The 24,862-nt window shown below is 41.0% G+C and overlaps 1 protein-coding gene across 1 annotated transcript in view; it reads right to left on the minus strand.

Annotated features, from left to right (window-relative positions):
* The window catches only part of LOC143987449 (dihydroxyacetone phosphate acyltransferase-like), a 135,474-nt gene that overhangs the window by 26,588 nt on the left and 84,024 nt on the right, over positions 1 to 24,862 (minus strand). The window contains exon 9 of the mRNA XM_077486159.1: positions 1,194 to 1,417. Within this exon, the coding sequence (XP_077342285.1) occupies positions 1,194 to 1,417 (224 nt within the window). The remainder of the gene's footprint in view (positions 1 to 1,193; positions 1,418 to 24,862) is intronic.

The raw sequence follows: 24,862 nt of genomic DNA on the forward strand, positions 1-24,862 counted from the left end.
TGTAGAATGTGTACAAGATTTGTCATAGCACACAATTAGGAGCAAAATAATGTGAAAAAGGGGGGGGGGGTGCTTTTGCCCTGATTATGGATAAGGGAGTGCCATTTCACTCAGGTTGCCTGAACTGGGATATATAAGGGGCTGTGAGTAGAGTTAAAACTGGTGTGGAAGAGAGAGCTTCTGTAGAAGCAACTGTGTTTTAGCACGAGAGACTGGTTCACACTGGGGCAGCACGACTTGCAGCGCGACTGCCTCAGGCGACCTGCACAGGACTTCAGTGGTGGCTTGCAAAATGACTTCTGTATAGAAGTCAATGCAAGTCGCCTGAAGTCACCCTAAAAGTAGTACAGGAACCTTTTTTTAAGTCGGAGCGACTTGAGTCGCTCATATTAGAACAGTTCCATAGTACAGAACGGGATGCGACTTTTCAGGCAGCTAAGTCACCTGACATGTCGCCCCTGTGTGAGCCGCCTCTAAGAAGGTGATTATTGCATTCTGTTGTGAAATTTGGGCTAAACAGTTAAACAGTAAAGATTACATACTCTGGCAAGTAGCATCTGGCTGTGATGCTTAATTTCATGGGGAAATAGTTTGGCTGAAGGTACAATGGACATCCTGCCAGGAAATGATGATATATTTTCTGAGACACGGCCTGGGACTGGGTCTGGTGTGGTTAGTTTCTTGTGTTTCCCTGTGTCGATTGTGTACAGCTTGTGAGTGCTATTTTACAAACTAGGGTCAATTGATCCATGTGTCATTGTTGTTGAGCTGGAAAGCAAAACCAATCTGTAACAGTTAACAGGCAGGGCGAAGAGAAGCCTAACCTCTATGTAGGGCAGATGTCAACTGGAAAGGGTATGTATTCCCAGAGTTAAGAACAAGCTGCCAGGCTCAATGCACAGTCTTCAACTCTCTAGTACGGTAAGGTTTAAAAAGATATGTTGGCCACTTAGTACCCAGTAGGGAATGAAAGGGAATGGGGTGCATACACATTTGTCTAATTGGCCCTGTGTTGACTAGTTTAAGCCTCAGATATACTGTAGAATGTGTACAAGATTTGTCATAGCACACAATTAGGAGCAAAATAATGTGACTTGGATCACAAAAAACACCAATCACCTGCCTAAGCGTTATTATTACAAATTAGTAATCAACTGTAAAATATCAGTTGTGTTAACAATGTAAATACATACCAGGCCATTCTAGCATTCCTCCAAAGGCCTCTGTTAAATCCTTTAGCCACAGTGTTTTTTCAACCAATATGCTAAAGTTCAAAGATGGTAAATTCTGCAACAAAATGGCTGCTATCAAGGTTCCTGGACTGAGGACCATGTTGGCTATTTGGTGAAGCTCTACTTTATAGGCTACGTCAGTGATAAACTTTCGAATGTCTTCTGATGGTCGATGTGATAAATGCCTAAATCATGCATGAGTCACAAAAAAAAAAATCAAATCTCTGTGTAAATAGCTAAAGACTTTTTACAGGTATAACTTTATTTTGACTATAAGAAAAACAAAGAAGTGTTTAGGAATATGGTGAGCACAACTGGTTCTGTAATGAACTATACATTTTAAATAGACATATACATTGCCTTATACTAAGTGATCCAGTGAACTAAGAATGCATTGAGCTATATGGCTCAGTATACAGGACTTATTTTTTTATTTTACTTTGCACCATGCAGGTTACATTGATTCTTCATATTGACTATGTGTGTCCAACTTATTTAATTAGTGCCTGACTCAAGGTTTTATGTGAAATTGGGAACCGTTTTACATGTTAAATGATAAGTTCTCTTTTTAACCACTTGCTTAGTGGTGGTTACTGCTTAAGGCTGGATTCGCTGTGCTTTTTGCATTTTGCAGATTTGCACTACAGATCGAGTTCCATAGGAAACAATGTTAAATGGGCTCTAGTGCAAATCTACAAAATGCAAAAAGCACTAAAACTCCATATGTGTGAATCCAGCCTTAAACCCCCTTCCTGCCCAGGCCCATTGTCAGCTTTTACTCTTTGAATGACAGTTGCGCACTCATTCTACACTGTACCCATATTACATTTTTATCATTTTTTTCACACAAATAGAGCTTTCCTTTGGTGGTATTTAATCACTACTGGGGGTTTTATTTTTTGCTAAACAAACAAAAAAAGACCAACATTTAAAAAAAAATATGTTTTCATAGGTTGTTAGAAAATTTTGCAAACAGGTAATTTTTCTCCTTCACTGATAGGCTGCACTGATGGGCACTGATAGACAGCACTGATAAGGCAGCACTGATGGGCACTGATAGGCTGGACTGATGGGCACTGATGAGCACTGATAGGTGGAACTGGTGGGCATTGATAGGTGGCACTGGTGGGAACTTGTAGGTGGCACTGCTTAGCAGTGCTGATATGTACTGGTAGGTGGCACTGGTGGGCACTGGTAGGTGGAACTGGTGGGCACTTCTTAGCAGCAGTGGATCTGGAGTGTGCAGGACCAATCTCCCATTTACTCCAGACGGTAATCTGCCTTTTTTTTCTCCTCACACTGTCAGCCGGAGGAAAAAAAAGCCGATCGTCAGCTCTGTTTACATCACGTGCTCAGCTGTTAGGGGGCACACAGGCATCACATGCATTGGAGGACGTACATGGACGCCCTCCCAGCAATTTAGGCCCGCGTTGTAGAAGTCTTTCGGCTATATCGTGGATGGTAAGAGGTTAAAAATTAATAGTAAATGCACATTTTTTTGCCGGTAAAAAAGTGTGCATTTATTATGGTTTCTTTCAGCTATGAGTCACTGATCGCTGCCATTACTAATAATAAATAAATAAATAAATATATTCCATAGTTTGTGGACTATGTTACGCAAAGCAATCAATATACAGGAATTGAGATTTTTTTTTACCAAAAATATGTAGCAGAACCAATATTGGTCTAAATTTATGAAAAAAAATAGATTTTTAAAAAAAAATTATTGGATATGTTATCCAGTAGAAAGTAAAACATATTTTTTTTTTTTCAAAATTGTCGTTTTTTTTTTATAGTGCAAAAAATGTAAAATGCAGGAGGTACAGTAATCAAATACCACCAAAAGAAAACTCTATTTGTGGGGAAAAAAGGACATCAATTTTATTTGGGTACAGTGTTGCAGAACCACGCAATTGTCAGTTAAAGTAATGCAGTGCCGTATCACAAAAAATTACCTTGTCATGAAAGGGGTAAATCTTCCGGATGTCAAGTGGTTAAGCAAATCAATACACTATAGAGGTCTTTTATGCTTCCTTGCTTTTACCGCTTTAACCCCTTCACTGCCAGTGACATTTTTACAGTAATCAATGCAATGTTATAGCATTGATCACTGTATTAATGCCAATGGTCCCAAAAATGTGTCAAAATTGTTTGATATGTCCACCATAATGTCACCATTACAATAAAAATCGCCGATCTCCGGCATTACTAATAAAAAAAATTATTAATTAATAAAAATGCCATAAAACTATCCCCTATTTTGTAGACACGATAACTTTTGTGCAAACCAATCAATAAATGCTTATACAGATTTTTTTTTACTAAAAATATGTAGAAGAAAACATATTGGCCTAAACTGAGGGAAAAAAAATCGTTTTTTTATATATATATTTTTGGGGGTATTTATTATAGCAAAAAGTTAAAAATAATGCATTTTTTTTCAAAACTGTCGCTCTATTTTTGTTTATAGTGCAAAAAATAAAAACCACAAAGGTGATCAAATACCACCAAAAGAAAGCTCTATTTGTGGGAAAAAAGGACGTCAATTTTGTTTGGGAGCCACGTCGCACGACCGCGCAATTGTCAGTTAAAGCGACACAGTGTGAATCGCAAAAAGTCCTCTGGTCTTTGGCCAGCCAAATGGCCTGGGGCTGGTTAAGTGGTTAATTGCTGTCTATCTCTCTGTTGAAGATGTTCCCTCACTTTCTGTCTGGTGGAACCACTGTCAGGCCCCATGCACACTGGCTTAAAAAACTTTAATTCTACAGGAGTTTTGTGTTCTGCCTGTAGAAGCCGCTCAATGTTATCCTATGTGTCCATGCACATTAGGACGTTTACAGGCATATTGTGAGCTCAACGTTTAGAGGCAGAAAAAAAAACAAAACCTTGTGGATTGCATTTCTGATTGGAGCTTACTGGCAGAAAAAAACATAAAACCCTTCTAAACTCATCTAAACTTTGTACAAAAAATGCTCTATATGAGCATTTTTTACTCCCAAGAGAACAAATGTTTTTTAAGCCCAGCGTGCATGGAGCCTTACTGTGACAGTAAATGAGGAAAAAGCTCCCTAAAGGAGAGCAGATAGCAGAAAGAATAAAAGGGGTTCTAATCCTTCCCCTATTCATCTGCAACAAAAAAAAAAAAAATAGGAATTTTCACATACCTGTAAATTCCACATCTTTGAGTATAGTACAGGACACGAGAATTGATTCTTAAGCCATTGGTCTAGTGATGCCACTACCTTCAGGTGATTGGACTGTGGACATGTGTACCCATATAGCAGCACCCACTCTGCGAGACTAGACTTTTTTTAGTAAATAGTAAGGAAATCTCAAAGAAAAGAAGACGGGATGGACCTGTGATCTGTACTGTATTCTAACATATGGAATTTACAGGTAGGTCAAAACTCCTGTTATCCTAATTTTACAGTACAGGCCACTCAAATTAATTCTCGGTCCATGGGACATCCCCAAGCAATATTTGGCAGGATGGACAACACTTAGCCATAACAGCAACAGACTGATAGGAAAAAACAAGAGAGTTCAACAGACTCAGACATTTGACTGCAGAAGCACTTTTCAGCTGAAGCACAGATTGGCAGAGGCTCAAAAAACCACCTGTCAAAACGCCACCTTCGAAAACGGGAACAGGGAAACAGGTGGTGGCCCTGCAACTTTTGAGAAAAAGCAGATGATAAATGCTGTAAAAAGCCCAAGAACCCAGACATCTTTGGGAGAATAGGCTCAGGTAAGGAAGGAGAACAGAAGCCCTACAAAAAAGGCTAATTAGCTGAGTGGAAGAGGAATGAGAAATCCAATAGAGTGTCTGCTCTGTGTGAAACAGAAGAGGGGTCAGTTTTTAAGAGAAGGTGTGGCAGGCAGCCATAGATGGCAGGCCTGGCCCTACCCATAATGTGAATCGTAAGTTGTTTGACATGCCCTTAAGGCAGGACAGAGGAGGAGAATGCCATTCCTACAGAAGGTGGGAAGCAAGAAGGTCAGGCTTTCAGGATACTTTGGATAAGGTATTATAAAGAGAATCTACAGGACGGAACCAAGGCCTGTAGGGTTCCAAGGGATAGGTGTGTGGGGATTCCAAACAAAATAAGTTGCAGGATGAGGAACTACAACTAGGTGAGAAATCTTGTGATAAATTGCAGTGTATGTGAAAAAAACATCTGCATGCCCCCAGGTAAGAGGGGCACCCAACCTAGAAGTTTTTAATATGCCCAAGTGGTGAATGTCAATGAATAATAGATGCTAGGAGATCTCTAGCTCAAAGTCTATAGAGCAATTATAATTGAAGTACCGCACCCACAGACAGCATGTGGAGGGGAAAACAAATGCATAATGGGAGTACTGAGAACAGGGGCAATGCAATATTTACCAGTACTAAGCCAGCGAATAGAGTCGACTGGTAGAAAAGAACAGGTTTTTGAGGAAGCAAGAACAGAATGGTCGTAAAGCATGTTCATAAGCATGCAACTTGATAATCGCAACCTTGATGTGGAGAGGAAGGGCATATCAAGGGCAGAGCCTGGCTATTCCATTTGGCTGCTCAATGACCATTTTTTACAATACGGCACTGCGTCACTTTAACTGACAATTGTGCGGTCGTGTGACACTGTACCCAAACAAAATTGACGTCCTTTTTTCCCACAAATAGAGCTTTCTTTTGGTGGTATTTGATCATCTCTGCGGTTTTTCTTTTTTGCGCTATAAACAAAAAAAGAGTGACAATTTAGAAAAAAAAAAATCACAATATTTTGTACATTTTGCTATAATGAATATCCCCAAATTTTTTTTTAAAAAAAGCAAATTTTTTTCTTAGTTTAGGCCAGTGTTTCTCAAATCCAGTCCTCAGGCCCCCCCAACAGGTCATGTTTTCAGGTTTTCCATTATTTTTCACAGGTGATTTGATCAGTTTCACTGCCTTAGCAATTACCACAGCCGTTTCATCTGAGGGAAATCCTGAAAACATGACCTGTTGGGGGGGCCTGAGGACTGGATTTGAGAAACACTGGTTTAGGCAGATATGTATTCTTCTACATATTTTTGGTAATAAAAATCACAATAAGCGTATATTGATTGGTTTGCCCAAGTTATAGCTTCTACAAAATAGGGGATATATTTATGGCATTTTTATTATTATTTTTTTACTAGTAATGGCAGCGTTCTGCGATTTTTATTGTGACTGCGACATTATGGCGGACACATTGGACACCTTTGACAATTATACAGCAATCAGTGCTATAAAAATGTGCTGATTACTGTATAAATGTCACTGGCAGGGAAAGGGTTAACACTAGGGGGCAATAAAGGGGTTAACTGTGTTCCCTGACTGTGTGTTCTAACTGTAGGGGACAACCTGGTCGTCCGCGCTGTCATTGAAGCTGGAGTTACAATGTACCCGATACCCATTCACATGGGGGGGCCAGGATCTGGGGTCCCCTTTCTCAAAGAGGGCTTCCAGATTCCGATAAGCCCCTCACCCGCAGACCCCCACAACCACAGGGCAAGGGCTGTGGGGATGAGGCCCTTGTCTCCATCAACATGGGGACAAGTTGTTTTGGGGGGGACCAAAAAACCCCCTTCCAATGTTGAGGGCATGTGTGCTGGTACAGTTCAGGAAGGGGGGCCTTTTCCTGTGGCCTGCCAGGATGTGCGCTAGGATAAGGGTCTGGTATGGATTTTGGGGGGACCCCTATGCCATTAATAAAAACAGGAGGGCCTGGTATGGCTTTTTGAAAACATTTTTGGTGTGGGGTTCCCCTTAATATTCATACCAGACCCAAAGGCCTGGTAAAAGACTGGGGGGAGGGGGGGAACCTATGCCGTTTTTTTCAATGATTTTTATCTATATTGCCAGGATCTGACAATTCATTACAGCCGCGAACAGTTTTTAATAAAAAAATTTCCTTTAGAAATGTCATTTTGCTCTGGTACTGTTCTAAACACAAGAAAGATGTGCTACTTTAGAGGCAGACTAAGGACACCTCCCAGGAACAATATTTAAAGAAATATTTCATTTTTATTGTTTCACTTTAAACATTATTAAAATCACTGCTCCTGAAAAAACGGCCATTTTAAAACTTTTTTTTGCATTGATACATGTATCCTGGGGCAGAACCCGGTTCCCCAAACACTTTTTATGGCAATAACAGCCATATAAAGCCTTTAAAATTAGCACTTGATTTTTCATGTTCATGTCCCATAGCCATTAACGGTGTTCGCACAAATTTTTTGCCTGTTTGCAAGTTCTGGATATGAACCAAACCGGATGGTGTTCGGCTCAACCCTGTTGTCTACTGCAGCCAACATCCTTGGCATTATCATAACTCTTCTGGCACTTACATTCCTAAGACTGATAAGTAACTAACCCAACTATGTACTGCTTCAGCTACTCCGCTTGTTACCTTAAAAGTACAATTTTAATAGTAATGTGAATGTTTTAAGAAAAATCCTCAAAAACACAGAATAAACTGTTTTATTTCAAAAGATGCTGAGTGTATCTTTTTGTGTCTGTTCCCAACTGCAGTAGTTATTGTTAATTTGAAACCACTGATCAATATTAGTATAGGAATTGCCTAGCTATAAAATATTCAGGACAGTAACAAAATTGCAAGGAGGGGTGAATAACATTCCAGAGTTAGATCAGTTATTGTATAGAGCCCAGTCAGCTTGATCAAGAATAGAGAAAGGCTTTCTAAAAATTGCCTTCTTTTTTGTGCCTATAAGATTAAGTGGAGGCAGTGCAGAGCTAGGTGCGTCTAGCCAAGGCTAGTGCATACTGCTTCAATCAATGAGTCCAGTGTAGCTAGTATGTGGTGAAAAGGTGAAGAATTAACTTCACCTATTGTAAAATGTAAATGCACCAAGCATTCAGTTTGTAACCCATGACTATAGTCAGGGGGAGTAGAGGAACTTGGAGTTTCCTCAGGGCCTGCAGCAGAATGTCTGCTGTTTACCCCATGTGCCTATAAACCACCATTAATAAGTGAGGTTCTTTCCCTGCCAGGTACTCATGGAATGGATGCAGACTGAGGGGGTTCAGCATGTCCAGTATGAAGTAATCACAAAAACCCAGGTGCTGAGTTCCTGTGTCTCTTAGGTATCAGCTTATTGAGATGGGTGGCTGGAACTACATCACTAGCCAGAGAGGAACATCTGTTAGTCAGGTGGAGGAAAGGACCACCAATTTTGAATAAGTAAATGCTACCATAACATTACCTATAAGGTCAAATAAAGGAAGACAATAATAGCTAGGGAAAAAGGACAATGGAAGTGTACTTTACTCCATAACTTGTGCCTTGAAAACCACCTGTGTGCTTAGCACTGCAGCGTGTCTTACAAGGATATAATGTAGTGCATACTACAGATCCAAGTAATGAGCCAACAAGATATGTATAGCCAGGGACCGTTAAAGTACATGGAAACAGGGTCCAGGCTTCACTTTCCACAGAGAAAACACCCAAAGGCATCTTCAGAGTGCCATAGGAATGGACTAGCCCTGGAACTTCTTTGTCCAGCTCTGCTGAGTTGACACATGCCCTCCCTCTACTCTACTTCTCGATTTAAGGACTACAGTGGGAAGGGTTGAGATGTAAGCAAGCTAGCAGAGGGAGGACATGTGACCACACAGCATGTATTTAGCGTTATAATTAAAAAAAAATACACTCATTGTACTTAATATATTCCTGAAACAGAGAGGATCAAAGTTTATAATAGATGTTACTTTACCCTTTACGAAAGGGGAGGAGCAGCTGCAGTAGAATACTCAATCAAGGCAGGAGGAGAGGGGAGGGTTGGGGAGGAGATTGGCTTCACAGTTTACACACAGACTACGGAAATGACAGGGAGAGAGGGAGGGGGAGATGCAGAGACACTGATTACACAGCAGGATGACAGAGGCATGTAAAGCTATCAGGGATTAGAAGCCATGATAAGCATGGTCAGTTTACAGATAGAAAGAAAAGAACAGGCAGGATCAACCAGGTATTCTACGGCATAGAAAGGGACAATTGACATGACAAAAGCTCTCGTGCCTTAAAGGGATAGGATCATTTTTTTTGTTTTGTTTTGTTTAGGGTTACAACCACTTTAACCTCCCTGATGGTATGATTTATTCTGATTTTAGGTGCTGAAAGCAGTACCATTATTTTGGATGGAAATTTGGTGTTTTATATTTTAAATGCAGTTCTTAGGAATAACTCATCCCGTATGATAGTAGTTTGAAACACAAAATCATAAATTATAATATAATAACTATAAATAATTATAACAAATAATAATATAATAATAATGAAAAATATTCAATAATGTAATCAAATCAAAAACACTGAAACTTGCTTAGTTGCAGAATTGTCGCCGTCATTAGATTTAGTGTTTGATGAATTTCCCCAGACATCGCTCAGTTCTGCAAGTGATTATAATTTATTATCGCTGTTTTCTAGCTGGTCTAAAACCACTTTTGACATAAAGGGACACTTTTTGGTTGCTATGGACAATCTCCAAATTCCAGGCAGAAAAAACTGTGTTTATAATATAAAACTACATGCAGGGCACTGGACAGACCACTAGGGACAAAGGGGGTGTGTAATTTTCTTATACGGTACTGTAATCTTACAGATTACAGTACTGTATGTGTATTGTGTGTTTTTACTTTTTGGAATTTGGCGCCGTTCTACATCGTAGGGAACGGAGCTCAGCAGCGCTCAGGCACTGTGTGAATCGAGCGGAGGACGGCTCGCACACACAGCGGGGAGGACATCGCAGGATCCAGGGGGCAAGGTAAGTAACTCTCCCTGTATCCTGCAATGCAATCCCGAGTCTGGCTCGGGGTTACCGCTTATGGTACTGAAATTCCACCCTGAGCCAGACTCTGGAATACCGCCAGGGGGGTTAAAGAAGGAAAGAAAACCTGGTGAAAGATAGAAAAAATTATTTTGAAACAGGAGGAGTCAATCAAGTAAGGTCGCTAGCAAAAAATTAGAGGCTCACTGAATGGGTTGGGTTATATAGGTACACTGAGGGGTCCCAGCAAAGATTATGTCAGTGTCCAATCTCCTGAAGGTAGAGGCATATAACCCAAGAGTCAAATCATGTGTCTTATACTGTAAAATTGAGATTACAAATTTTGTAAATACACGATAAATACACTTTAATAATTATTACACAGTTTATTGTAGTTTTAGGATTCTAAATATATTCAATTTCCATATTATGTAACCATTATTTTTCACTGTAACACAATATATAATAAATATTGTTTAAATTCTTATACTTGTTGGCTTTTGGTTCATGGCACTGTCTCTCATTATGAAAAGGTAAATGGAGGAGCCTGCTGTAAATACTTTGTATATCATATAGATAAATGAGAAAATAATGGGTGGGAGAGGAGGCTGAGCCAGGAAACAAAAAACAATTGAGCAAATTCAACAGATTAACAGAAGTTAGGGCTTGCTTCAGCACCCAGATGTCAGTCCAACTGAGAGACTTTTTACGGGTAATCATAGCTTTCAAGCAATCAGTTTAATTCATGGAATTTTTGAAGCATTTTTGGGATGTTGAATGACTATATACATAGGGGCCACTAAAGGCATAGACTGTGCACTTTGCAAGTGCAGTTTAACTCATTTTCCTTAGTAACTATAAATGTGGTAAAGCTTAATTTTATAAAAAAAACATGAGTGCAACTGCACTTGCAAAATGTACAGTATATTTGCCTAATAAATCCACCCCATAATGTCTATGACACAGTACCTTGGGGTAAGATTATATTCAGAGCGCTTTATTTTCCCAGAAGACAGTGACCGTAAAGACAATGGCTGTCCAAAGTAAATGTGAATGTTACCATAATTCTCAGTTAGAAGCTTCCTGGCTTTCATCAAACCCTACAACGAAAAATTCATGTGAATGCAGCAAATTTGCTTTATGAAGGATTCTAAAGACTCATCTACATAAAAATAATGGGCACATCAGTTTCTTGGGCTGATCTATCTCCAGTACATGCTTTACAAAAAGCCAAATTGTGGGACCTTTAAGGTGCCAATAGCATATTTTTCCCATGTGTTTTTATGAAAATGGATTTTAACTTTTATGTTATAATAAAATAATTATTTTGAAGTCTGCGCCTTAAAAGTCACACAGTTTTTTTCTATCTTGCTTTTTCTAATGCTTGTTTAATCGGGATATGGCGCCTTGATGGTCTCCCCTTAACCCACTCTACTTACAGTACATCTCAATGGAAACCTATATTGATAAAATATGGATGTTGCCAATGCTGACTTTCATCTGAAAATGCTAGTTTCTTGTCTCTATGTTCCCTCAAAGTCAGAACTTCTGATCTGCCTACTCATTCCAGGTTGGTCAATCATAAAGTATTGAAGCTGATGATTTATCATAACAGCCAACAAAAAGTGGTATAAACTTCTGCATTAGCAGCCTGTATATTTCATAATGTAGGTTTCCTTGAAATTAGTAATATAAGCACAAGTGTGTCTGTCTAATACGCACGTAGCAGTAGTAAATATACCCATAGTGCTCATACTGCTGTTATGGGGCTTAAGTGCTAGGACAGTGCACTGTGAGCAGGGCCGGGATCAGGGATGGGTAGGAAGGACCGTTGCCGCAGGTGCCATAGGTCTACTGTAGGGATGGGGATGCCTTCCTTCTGTTAAAAGGCTGGCAGAAGTAGTCACAGTGGAAGTGATTTTTACAAGCGAAAGACTGCTGGGCATAGGATCCCCTAAGCTTGCACATCATGGGGGGGGGGCAGTTTGGAATATTTGCCCTGGGACTGACTGTGAGCCTCCTCTTCTCCTATATTCCCATCTTCAGTTAGGATGTGCTGACAGCACTGACTATACTGGTACTGACCAATAGTTAAACACTGATCAAAAGGCCGGTCTTTTGGGCATGACAGAAAAAATATAATGGTGGGTGTAAATAATACAGATGTTGGAGAGCACATTAGAAATAAGGAACCGCATGTCAACAGCAAGAACAAGGTCACACCTGTGCACATTCATAAAATAAAGCAACAGAAAGTATCCCATAACATTCATAATTTTAATGTATATAATCTATTTCCTACAAAAACTATGATAAAACCACAACTGACCTGCTTTTCTGCTTGTCCTAAAGGGTGGATGAGGGACAGTTTAGAGCCAACTTTCTACTAAAAACAAGTAGTAGGATCACAATTGGGACAGGGAAAATGTCTGGTCACATCACAGGAGGAAGCTAAGAATTACCCAGTCATAGCCGAAGCCTGTTGGAAGCCTGGTCATATCGGACTAGGAAAAGGGTTTTGGACAGGATGGTGCTGTCATGCCTCCTCTCATGTAAGTGAGTTTTTTTTTTTTTATATCTGAGAGAGTTTATTGTTTGTACACAAACATGGGTGAATTTTAAGAAGCCCAGACTGCTGGGCTCTCATGGGGACTGGGGGTTTTGGTATAACTAGGTCTTATTTACACAACTTCCAGTTGAAATGTATTAACCTCTCAACTCTTTTTTTCAAAGATATTGTAGCACTGGCAGATAGACATCTAAGGGTCAGTACATGTGATCTTTTTAGAATGTCTGACATCATTAGCCCTTGTACACACGGTCGGGCATTCCAACAACAAAATCCGTCAGATTTTGTGCGATGGATTTTGTCCGAAACTTGTGTTGCATACACACGGTCAGACAAAATTGTCAGAAAATCAGATCGTAGGTAACGTGATGACGTTATTTTGTTACCACGGGACTACGTTCAGGCTAGTAGCCAATAGCTTTGGTCTAGGAATTTCATCTGACCATGCGTGGCACTTTGTCCGATCGGAATTCTCTACACACAATCGGACAAAGTCCGATCGGATCATGTTGTCGGAAAATGTTATAGCCCAGCTCTAAAACTTTGTCCGTCAGATGTTCCGATGGAAACAATACGATGCAGCCCACACACAGACGGATTATCCGACAACACGGTCCGATCGGACATTTTCCATCGGAATGTCTGACCGTGTGTACAAGGGCTTACAGTAGGTGACATCTATGTTGGTCTAAGTGACAAGTGGAGGAGAGTTGTGGATATTTTGGGACAATTTATCAAGTGTAATTCCAGGTAGGTCACAAAATGTTTAATATCTTTTGAAATTGGATGATGTTTGAGATGGTGGACAACTGCAATTTTGACATCTGAGCAAGCATCTGAGCAAGCAGATAACCTGGATGACTTAGAGGAGGGAATGGAGTATTACTTTTTTGAGAGGGTAAATGTATGGCGTTTAAAGAGAATATGCTAGATGACATTTCAAAAGGGTTGCTGTAGCCAGAGGACATGAGTAAAGAACTGCATGAGACCAGGGTGGTTGGTGTTAAAGCGGTTGTATAGTCATTTTGGGGACTTTTACCTACAAGAAAGCCTATAATAAGGTTTACCTGTAGGTAAAAAAAATATCTCCTAAACCTGTACGGTTTAGGAGATATTCCCCTCGCAATGCGCCGCTGACTGCAGCGGCGCATGCGCACAGGGGATTCCCGTCTGGAAGCCCGGCAGACGCCGGACCCTGCCGGGAAGAAATCTCCCACACGCATGCGAGGGAGTGACGATATCGCGGCTCCGGCCACTCACAGCGCCGGAGCCGCGATACCCGGAAGAAAACGCAGAGGGAACATGTCAGCTCCCTCGGCATGGATCGGGCCAGATGTCGGGGCCTCGTTCTAAGGTAAGTATTTCATAATAAGCTAGTATGCGGTGCATACTAGCTCATTATGCCTTTTCCTTTGCAGGTGGCCAAAAAAACAACAACAAAACAGCAGGTTTACAACCGCTTTAAGATTAAAAGTTTGAACAGAGAACTGGACATGATGGGGTATATTTGGAAAAAAGTCAGAGATAGAGGACTTTGAGTCCTCTAAAAAAAAATCACACTGGGCATTTGAGATCCAGCAATAGATCTATTATTTAACTGAACCACACATAATTGTTGCCACCAAGTCAGCCTGAAGCGCATCTTACTGATGTATAGAGAAAACTGGAAAGGGGAGATTTTTATGGTGCCACAAATATAACAATCATTTGATAAAAAGTATGAAACATTTTATTAAGCTATATAAATGCCTGTTGGTTCAATATAGCATTTATATAGCTTTATGAAGTTCTCTATGCACTATATTGTTCATTATCATAATAATAATAATTAATAATAATAATAAGTAATAATAATAATAAGTAATAATTGTATAATGTTTATTTGTATGTTGACTCTCACATACAAATAAACATTATAAAATTATCACATCATGATAATGAACAATATAGTGCATAGAGAACTTCATAAAGCTATATAAATGCTATATTGAACCAACAGGCATTTATATCGCTTTATGAAGTTCTCTATGCATTATATTGTTCATTATCATGATGTGATAATTTTATAATGTTTATTTGTATGTGAGAGTCAACATTTGTTTACTCTTTTTTTATATTTTCTTGATTGATAAAATGTTTCATACTTTTTATCAAACGGTTGTTATATTTGTGGCACTATAAAAAAAAAAAAACCTTTCCAGTTTTATCTATACATTTCCAAATAGGGATGAGGGTGCCTCTGATCTCCTGAATTAGTGTGACAATTTCAATAGATCTTACTGATGTGGATTCTTTGGGTTTTTGAGCTCCTAAAAGTTCTTGAGCATAGAAGGCTTCCTCTAATAATCTTTCATAGCTAATGCTGATGGGAACGACGTAAGTATCAAATACTTCTCCTTTTAAGAATGGCTCCATAACAGCATTCAAAAGCCCTGAAATACAAACACAATTTATTACAAATTTCCTTTATGGTATTTTGTTATATTTTTTTGATATTTAATTTGTTATTTACTAAGTACAGTTAGTATTTTTCAAACAAGCAGGGCAATGAGTTGACAACTATTATGAAGAAGAAAAGTTTTTTTTTCCGTTGCTATAAGCTGACATATAAAGACATTTTATATTTTTTCAGATGATACGTGCCACCATTTTTCTTTGTCATTGCAATCAATTTTGAGGTCTCCTAATACACATCTGCCAAGGTTTCTCAATAAATACACTGTAGGTAAAATTGTATTTTTCTGTAGGCACTGTGGTAAATTATAACTTTGCCATTTGCTTTTTGGGTTTAGCACTGGGAACACTGGGCTTTCTTCCCTTTTAGAATATTAGCATTTGGAAGAACCAGCGGTAAAGCCAACAAAGAACACAGGGAAAAAAATAGCTGCACTCCATGATAAGAGTAGTACTAGCAGCTAGTGTGTGCATGAATGGAAAAGCATCTTTCATTAGAGTATATGGGCTACCATTGTTGTCCCTCTTGTGGTTAAGCAAATTGCTGTCTTTTATTTCAATATTTTCTAAATTTAAAGGCCCAGGACAAACATGCTGTACATGGGTGTCAGGAAAGGATAGGAATTCCTTATCTCTATATTTGTTCCAAGTAAGCATCTCAAAGTGTTGAAGCCAGAACATTAGCATTAGAGCCAGGTAGCTGAATTTGGATTTCCTCCCTATACAGCTATGGCATGTGACTGAGAAGGCGCCACCATAGCATAAGCATTTCTTTACTGCAACTAGTTGAGCTTCCTTTTCTCCCTTTCTGGCAAAACGAGAAAGGGGAGGAAATAATGGTATTTCTGGATTGGAAACCACATCCATGGTATCAAATACAACTTATGATAAACCTGTTTAACCACTTGCCGACCGCCTAACGCCGATGTACGTCGGCAGAATGGCACGGGCAGGCATAAGCACGTACATGTACGTGATTTGCCTCCCGCGGGTCGGGGGCCCGATCGGGCCCCCGCCCGGTGCCTGCGGCGGTCGGTTTTCGTTCGGGAGCGATCCCGGACGAGGGGACGGCCATTCATTCATGGCCACCCCCTCGCGATCGCTCCCGACGAATGAAAATCCCCCGTGACATCACTTCCTCTCCTGTAATGTAAACACAGGAGAGGAAGTGATGTATTCTCTCCTCGTGTCGGTCTTTTTCGTTCCGGCACCGAGGAGAGCGGATCGGTGAGTTGCACCTAACACTACACTAACAGTAGAACACGCCAGGCACACTTTTCACCCCCCTGATCACCCCCCAATCACCCCCAATCACCCCTGCCCCCCCCAGTCACAGTGACACCAAGTGCATTTTTTTTTTTTTTTTTTTTTTTTTTTTTTTTTTTGCATTGGTGTCATTTGTGACTGTAATAACTGTTAGGGCAGTTAGGGCTAGCCCCCTTTAGCTCTAGGGTGCCCCCCTAACCCCCCCAATAAAGGTTTAACCCCGTGATCACCCCCCGTCGCCAGTGTCACTAATAAGCGATTTTTTTCTGATCGCTGTATTAGTGTCACAGGTGACGCTAGATAGGCAGGTAAGTATTTGGGTTCGCCGCAGCTTTTTATAGCGTCAGGGACCCCCATATACTACCGCATAGCCCCCTGATTGCCCCCCAGTTAACCCTTTCACCAGTGATCACCATATAACTGTTACAGGTGACGCTGGTTGGTTAGTTATATTTTTTTGTTTCAGGGCACCCGCCATTTATTACCTAATAAAGGTTTAACCCCCTGATCACCCGGCGGGTGATATAAGTTTTTTAGGGTCAGATAAGGCCTGCGTCGCCCCAGCGTCAGGTTAGTGCCAGTACCGCTAACACCCACGCGCAAAGCATACACCTCCCTTAGTAATATAGTATCTGATCAGATATATATTAGCGTTGCCAGCATTTTAGGTTTCCCAAAACGCATTGTTAGCGGGATCAGCCCAGATACCCGCTAGCACCTGCGTTTAGCCCCTCCGCCAAGCCCAGCCCAGCCCACCCAAGTGCAGTATCGATCGATCACTGTCACTTACAAAACACAACACACATAACTGCAGCGTTCGCAGAGTCAGGCTTGATCCCTGCGATCGCTAACAGTTTTTTTTGTAGCGTTTTGAAACAGTCGCTGACAGGCTAGGTGCTTTTTTACCTGTGAGTCTCACTAGTGTACCCCTAAATTTAGAGCCCAAAATGGCAAAGCGAAGGTACACTAGTGATGAGGCCTACACGTTTCTGAGCATGACAGATAGTGAAGAGGACGTCACTCATCTGTCAGATTCAGGCTCAGAATACGATCCTGTAGAGGACAGCGGCTCCATGACAGATAGCTCTGACGACGGAGATGAGGCCGCTGTTAAGAACAGGTGTGCCCAATCCCGTATGTATTCTGTTGTTGAGGTGCAGGAACCGCAGGTCACTCGTATGGAGCAGAGACGTACTAGAGCCGCTCAACCTTCTGGTGAACTGGCAAGCACCAGCGGCCTAGTACACCCTGGACCTACATCCAGCACTGCAGTAACACGTGGTGACGTGGCGAGTCCCATAAGTGCAGTTCAAGCTGGCGAGGTGGCAAGCACAAGTAGTGTCCCGCTGCCACCAAGAAGAAGACAAAGACAGGCCCGTCGTACCCATAGTGCCCTTCCTGCAGAATTCGCCAATCCTATTTGGGTGCCCACCACTTCTGCAGAACCCGTACTTCCCCCATTCACTGGCCAACCTGGCATTAACGTGGAAACAGTTGATTTTACGACACTTGACTTTTACTCACTGTTTTTCACCGAAGATCTCTTTAGATCTATTGTGGACCAAACCAATTTGTACGCTGCTCAACACATCGCCACTATTCCCCAGTCCGCCCTTGCCAGACAATGGAAACCAGTTACGGTTTCCGAATTTAAAATCTTTCTGGGCCTCTCCCTCAACATGGGCATAACCAAAAAGAGTGAGTTGCGGTCATATTGGTCCATTGACCCAATTCACCATATGCGCGTGTTCTCTGCTTCCATGTCCAGGGCACGATACGAGATGATTTTGCGGTTCATGCACTTCAGCGACAATGAACTCTGTCGTCCTCGTGGAGACCCTGAGTATGATCGGCTCTACAAAATTCGGCCCCTCATAAACCACTTCAACCAACGTTTTGCAGCCTTGTTTACTCCCGATCAAGTTGTCTGCGTTGATGAGTCCCTGATTAAATTTTCTGGTCGCTTGTCCTTCAAACAATACGTCCCCAACAAGCGTTCCAGATACGGGGTCAAGATGTATAAGCTCTGTGACAGGGCCACAGGCTATACACGTAGTTTCATGGTTTATGAGGGAAGAGATAGTCACGTAGAGCCGGAGAACTGCCCTGATTACATAGGAAGCGCTGGCAAGATAGTGTGGGACTTGGTGTCACCCTTATTCGGAAAGGGGTACCACTTGTACGTGGACAATTATTACACAAGCGTGCCACTCTTTAGTCACTTGTTTGATCAGCAGATTGGAGCATGTGGCACCGTGCGACCTAATCGCCGGGGCTTTCCCCAGCGGCTTGTAGAGTCCCGTCTTAGGCTGGGGGAGAGAGCCTGCTTGCGCAGTAATAATTTGCTCGCTATGAAGTGGAGGGATAATAAGAATGTTTTCGTTCTTACCTCCCTTCATGCAGACACGACGGTCCAAATTTCTACGGCGACTGGTGTTGTGGAGAAACCCCTCTGTGTCCACAAATATAACCTTAACATGGGAGGGGTGGACCTCAATGACCAGTTGTTGGCGCCGTATCTAGTTGCCCGTAAGTCCAGACGCTGGTACAAAAAAGTGTCTGTTTATTTATTCCAATTGGCTATACTGAATGCTTATGTACTACACAAAGCTTCAGGACGGACTGGATCCTTCCTCAAATTCCAGGAGGATATCGTCAGAGCCCTTCTGTATCCAGACGGTGCTCCACCTCACCTTCCCCTACCAGATGCAGTAAGCCGGCTGCATGAGAGGCATTATTCTTATGTCATCCCGAGTACCCCTACCCAACGAGCCCCCCAAAAAAGATGTCGTGTCTGTAGCAAGCGCGGATTTAGGCGTGACACCCGTTCTTATTGTCCCCGCTGTCCTGACCAGCCTGGTCTTTGTCAGGGTGAGTGTTTTGAACGCTACCATGAACTAGTTGAGTATTAGCGCAGGGTACAGCATTGCACAAGCTAGGCACACGTTCACAGGGTCTCCCAAGATGCCATCACATTTTGAGAGACCCAAACCGCTGGAACCGTTACAACAGAAAAAGTGTTAAAGTTACAAAAAAAAGTGTTAAAAAAAAAAAAAAAAAAAAAAGTAAAAAAACCAAAAAAACCAAAAAAAATATAAAATAAAAAAACCAAAAATAGTTGTCGTTTTATTGTTCTCTCTCTCTCTATTCTCTCTCTATTGTTCTGCTCCTTTGTACTGTATTCTATTCTGCAATGTTTTATTGTTAACCATTTTTTGTTTTCAGGTACGCCATTCAGCTGTAGCGTGGATTTATTTATCTTGACAGCAACAGCGTTTGCTCCCACGATATGTAAAGCCACGACTCCAGCGCTGTCGGAGGTGATTTCACCACCACAGTTAAAAAAGAGCATATATGCCGAAGCATGGGGGCATAAGGGGTGGAGGATCGATTTTGCTCCTAATGCCGCGTACATACAGTCAAAATTCCGACGGAGGGCTTGCCCGTGGAAAAGTTTGAATGTATGTACGCGGCATAACTTTTTTGCGGGAGGATGCCCCCATGCTTCGGCATATATATATTTTAGGCACAGATTGTGTTAAATGTGTTATTTTTTGCGATTTTTTTTGTATTTGCTTTGCAGGTATGGTAAGTCCTACTGTTATACTGTAATGTTACTTTGTTTTATTGTTAACCATCATTTGCTTAGCAGGTACGCCATTCTGCTGCAGAGCGGATTTATTTATCTTGACAGCAACAGCGTTTGCTCCCACGATACATAAAGCCGCGACTCCAGCACTGTCGGGGGTGATTTCACCACCACAGTTAAAAAAGAGCATATATGCCGAAGCATGGGGGCATACGGGGTGGAGGAACGATCTGCTCCTACCTTTTGCGGGAGGATGCCCCCATGCTTCGGCATATATAAATGGTGCATGTATGCCCACCATTAGAAAGTGGGTGGATGAAGGGTGGTATCTAATGGTGGGCATGCCCACCGATCAATATTTTTTTTTCGTTCAGCCCACAGGCTGCATGAAAAAAAAAATACAATATATGCCCAACCAGTTCCAGCAACATACTGGTATGTTGCGGGACTTTGAGTGCTTATACCAGAATGATGCCTGCAGGTTTAGGTATCATCTTGGTATCATTCTTTTCAGCCAGCGGTCGGCTTTTATGTAAAAGCAATCCTAGTGGCTAATTAGCCTCTAGACTACTTTTACAAGCAGTGGGAGGGAATGTCCCCCCCCCCGCACCATCTTCCATGGTTTTCTCAGGCTCTCCTGTCCCAACAGGGAACCTGAGAATGCAGCCGGTGGTTCCGCCAGCTGACCATAGAGCTGATCAGAGACCAGAATGGCTCCAATCATCTCTATGGCCTAAGACACCGGAAGCTACGAGCATTTCATGACTTAGATTTTGCGGGATGTAAACAGCGCCATTGGGAAATTGGGAAAGCATTTTATCACACCGATCTTGGTGTGGTCAGATGCTTTGAGGACAGAGGAGAGATCTAGGGTCTGATAGACCCTAATTTTTTTAAAAAAGAGTACCTGTCACTACCTATTGCAATCATAGGGGATATTTATATTCCCTGAGATAACAATAAAAATCATAAAAAAATATATATAAATGAAAGGAACAGTTTAAAAAAAAAAAAAAAAAGCAAAATAAATAATAAAAAAAAAAAAAAAAAAAAAAACCACCCCTGTCCCCCCCTGCTAAGGCGCAACGCGGAACACAAGCGTTGGTCTGGTGGCATATGTAAACAGCAATTGCACCATGCATGTGAGGTATCACCGCGAAGGTCAGATCGAGGGTACTAATTTTAGCAGTAGACCTCCTCCGTAAATCTAAAGTGGTCACCTGTAAAGGCATTTAAAGGCTTTTAAAAATGTACGTAGTTTGTCGCCGCTGCACGTTTCTGCGCAATTTTAAAGCATGTCGTGTTTGGTATCCATGTACTCGGCCTAAGATCATATTTTTTATTTCATCAAACATTTGGGCAATATAGTGATTTTTAGTGCATTAAAATAAAAAAAAGTGTGTTTTTTCCCCAAAAAATGCGTTTGAAAAATCGCCGCGCAAATACCGTGTGAAAAAAAAATATGAAACACCCACCATTTTAATCGGTAGGGCTTTTGCTTTAAAAAAACACTACATGTTTGGGGGTTCAAAGTAATTTTCTTGCAAAAAAAAATATTTTTTCATGTAAACAAAAAGTGTCAGAAAGGGCTTTTTCTTCAAGTGGTTAGAAGAGTGGGTGATGTGTGACATAAGCTTCTAAATGTTGTGCATAAAATGCCAGGACAGTTCAAAACCCCCCCAAATGACCCCATTTTAGAAAGTAGACACCCCAAGCTATTTGCTGAGAGGCAGGTCGAGTCCATGGAATATTTTATATTTTGACAAAAGTTGTGGAAAAAATACATTATTATTATTTTTTTTTTTTTTTTTGCACAAAGTTGTCATTAAATGATATATTGCTCAAACATGCCATGGTTATATGTAAAATTACACCCCAAAATACATTCTGTTGCTTCTCCTGAGTACGGGGATACCACAAGTGTGAGACCTTTTGGGAGCCTAACCGCGTACGGTACCCCAAAATCCAAGCACCACCTTCAGGATTTCTAAGGGTGTAAATTTTAGATTTCATTCCTCACTGCCTATCACAGTTTCGGAGGCCATGGAATGCCCAGATAGCACAAAATCCCCCCAAGTGACCCCATTTTGGAAAGGAGACACCCCAAGCTATTTGCCGAGAGGTATGGTTAGTATTTTGCAGACCTTCATTTTTGTCACAAAGTTTTGAAAATTGAAAAAAAGAAAAAAAATATACATTATTTTTTTTTTTCTTCATTTTCAAAAACAAATGAGAGCTGCAAAATACTCACCATGCCTCTCGGCAAATAGCTTGGGGTGTCTACTTTCCAAAATGGGGTCATTTTGGGGGGTTTTGTGCTATTTTGGCATTTTATGGCCTTCAAAACTGTGATAGGTAGTGAGGTGTAAAATCCAAAATTTACACCCTTAGAAATCCTGAAGGCGGTTCTTGGTTTTCGGGGCCCCGTACGCGACTAGGCTCTCAAAAAGTCCCACACATGTGGTATCCCCGTACTCAGGAGAAGCAGCAGAATTTATTTTGGGGTGTCATTTCACATATGTCCCTGGCATGTGTGAGCAATATATCATTTAGTGACAACTTTGTGAAAAAAAAATAAAAGTTTGTAATTTTCCCGCAACTTGTGGCAAAATATAAAATATTCCATGGACTCAACATGCCTCTCAGCAAATAGCTTGGGGTGTCTACTTTCTAAAATGGGGTCATTTGTGGGGGTTTTGTGCCATCTTGGCATTTTATGGCCTTCAAAACTGTAATAGGTAGTGAGGCATGAAATCAAAGATTTACGCCCTTAGAAAGCCTGAAGGCGGTTCTTGGCTTTCGGGGCCCCGTACGCACCTAGGCTCCCAAAAAATCCCACACATGTGGTATCCCCGTACTCAGGAGAAGCAGCAGAATTTATTTTGGGGTGTCATTTTACATATGCCCATGGCATGCATGAGCAATATATCATTTAGTGACAACTTTGTGAAAAAAAAAATAAAAAAAAAAAAGTTTGTAAATTTCCCGCAACTTGCGGCAAAATATAAAATATTCCATGGACTCAACATGCCTCTCAGCAAATAGCTTGGGGTGTCTACTTTCTAAAATGGGGTCATTTGTGGGTGTTTTGTGCCATCTTGGCATTTTATGGCCTTCAAAACTGTAATAGGTAGTGAGGCGTGAAATCAAAGATTTACGCCCTTAGAAAGCCTGAAGGCGGTTCTTGGCTTTTGGGGCCCCGTACGCAGCTAGGCTCCCAAAAAGTCCCACATATGTGGTATCCCCGTACTCAGGAGAAGCAGCAGAATTTATTTTGGGGTGTCATTTCACATATGCCCATGGCATGCGTGAGCAATATATCATTTAGTGACAACTTTGTGAAAAAAAATAAAAAAATAAAAAAAGTTTGTAATTTTCCCGCAACTTGCGGCAAAATATAAAATATTCCATGGACTCAACATGCCTCTCAGCAAATAGCTTGGGGTGTCTACTTTCTAAAATGGGGTCATTTGTGGGGGTTTTGTGCCATCTTGGCATTTTATGGCCTTCAAAACTGTAATAGGTAGTGAGGCGTGAAATTAAAAATTTACGGCCTTAGAAAGCCTGAAGGCGGTGCTTGGTTTTCGGGGCCCCGTACGCGGCTAGGCTCCCAAAAAATCCCACACATGTGGTATCCCCGTACTCAGGAGAAGCAGCAGAATTTATTTTGGGGTGTAATTTCACATATGCCCATAGCATGTGTAAGCAATATATCATTTAGTGACAACTTTGTGAAAAATTTATAAAGTTTGTCATTTTCCCGCAACTTGTGGCAAAATATAAAATATTCCATGGACTCAACATGCCTCTCAGCAAATAGCTTGGGGTGTCTACTTTCTAAAATGGGGTCATTTGTGGGGGTTTTGTGCCATCTTGGCATTTTATGGCCTTCAAAACTGTGATAGGTAGTGAGGAGTAAAATGACATATGTATGCCCTTAGAAATCCTGAAGGCGGTGCTTGGCTTTCGGGGCCCCGTACGCGGCTAGGCTTCCAAAAAGTCGACCACATGTGGTATCCCCGTACTCAGGAGAAGCAGCAGAATGTATTTTGGGGTACAATTCCACATATAACCATGGCATGTGTGAGCAATATATCATTTAGTGACAACTTTGTGTAAAAAAAAAAAAAAATTTTTTTTTTTGTCATTATTCAATCGCTTGCGGCAAAAAAATAAAATATTCAATGGGCTCAACATGCCTCTTATCAATTTCCTTAGGGTGTCTACTTTCCAAAATGGGGTCATTTGGGGGGGTTTTGTACTGCCCTGCCATTTTAGCACCTCAAGAAATGAGATAGGCAGTCATAAAATAAAAGCTGCGTAAATTCCAGAAAATGTACCTTAGTTTGTAGATGTGACAACTTTTGCGCAAACCAATAAATATACAATTATTGACTTTTTTTTTACCAAAGACATGTGGCTGAATACATTTTGGCCTAAATGTATGACTAAAATTGAGTTTATTGGATTTTTCTAATAACAAAAAGTAGAAAATATCATTTTTTTTCAAAATTTGCGGTATTTTTACGTTTATATCGCAAAAAATAAAAATCGCAGAGTCAGTCAAATACCTTTAAAAGAAAGCTCTATTTGTGGGAAGAAAAGGACGCAAATTTCGTTTGGGTACAACATTGCATGACCGCGCAATTACCAGTTAAAGCAGCGCAGTGCCAAAGTGTAAAAAGACCTCTGGTCATTTACCAGCAAAATGGTCCGGTCTGAAAGTGGTTAAAGTCTAATTCCAGCAGAATTTTTTATTTTTTTGTCGTTTTGGATGAAGTGGGGAAAAAGTTAAAACGCTTGCCTATCAGGTTTTTCTTTCTTTCTGTGACCCCATTAAGGAGATTGTTCTTACTTACCTCTCTGTGATGCTTTTACAAAAAAGGGGTTTCTAGATATCATCCGGACAGGATGAAATTATCAGAAATGTAAACAATTGGTTAGTTTTATTAAAGGCAA

This window comes from Lithobates pipiens, unplaced genomic scaffold, assembly GCF_037356315.1.
Source record: "Lithobates pipiens isolate NorthernLeopardFrog02 unplaced genomic scaffold, aLitPip1_a1.2 Scaffold_18, whole genome shotgun sequence".
In the NCBI taxonomy this organism is placed as follows: Eukaryota; Metazoa; Chordata; class Amphibia; order Anura; family Ranidae; genus Lithobates; species Lithobates pipiens.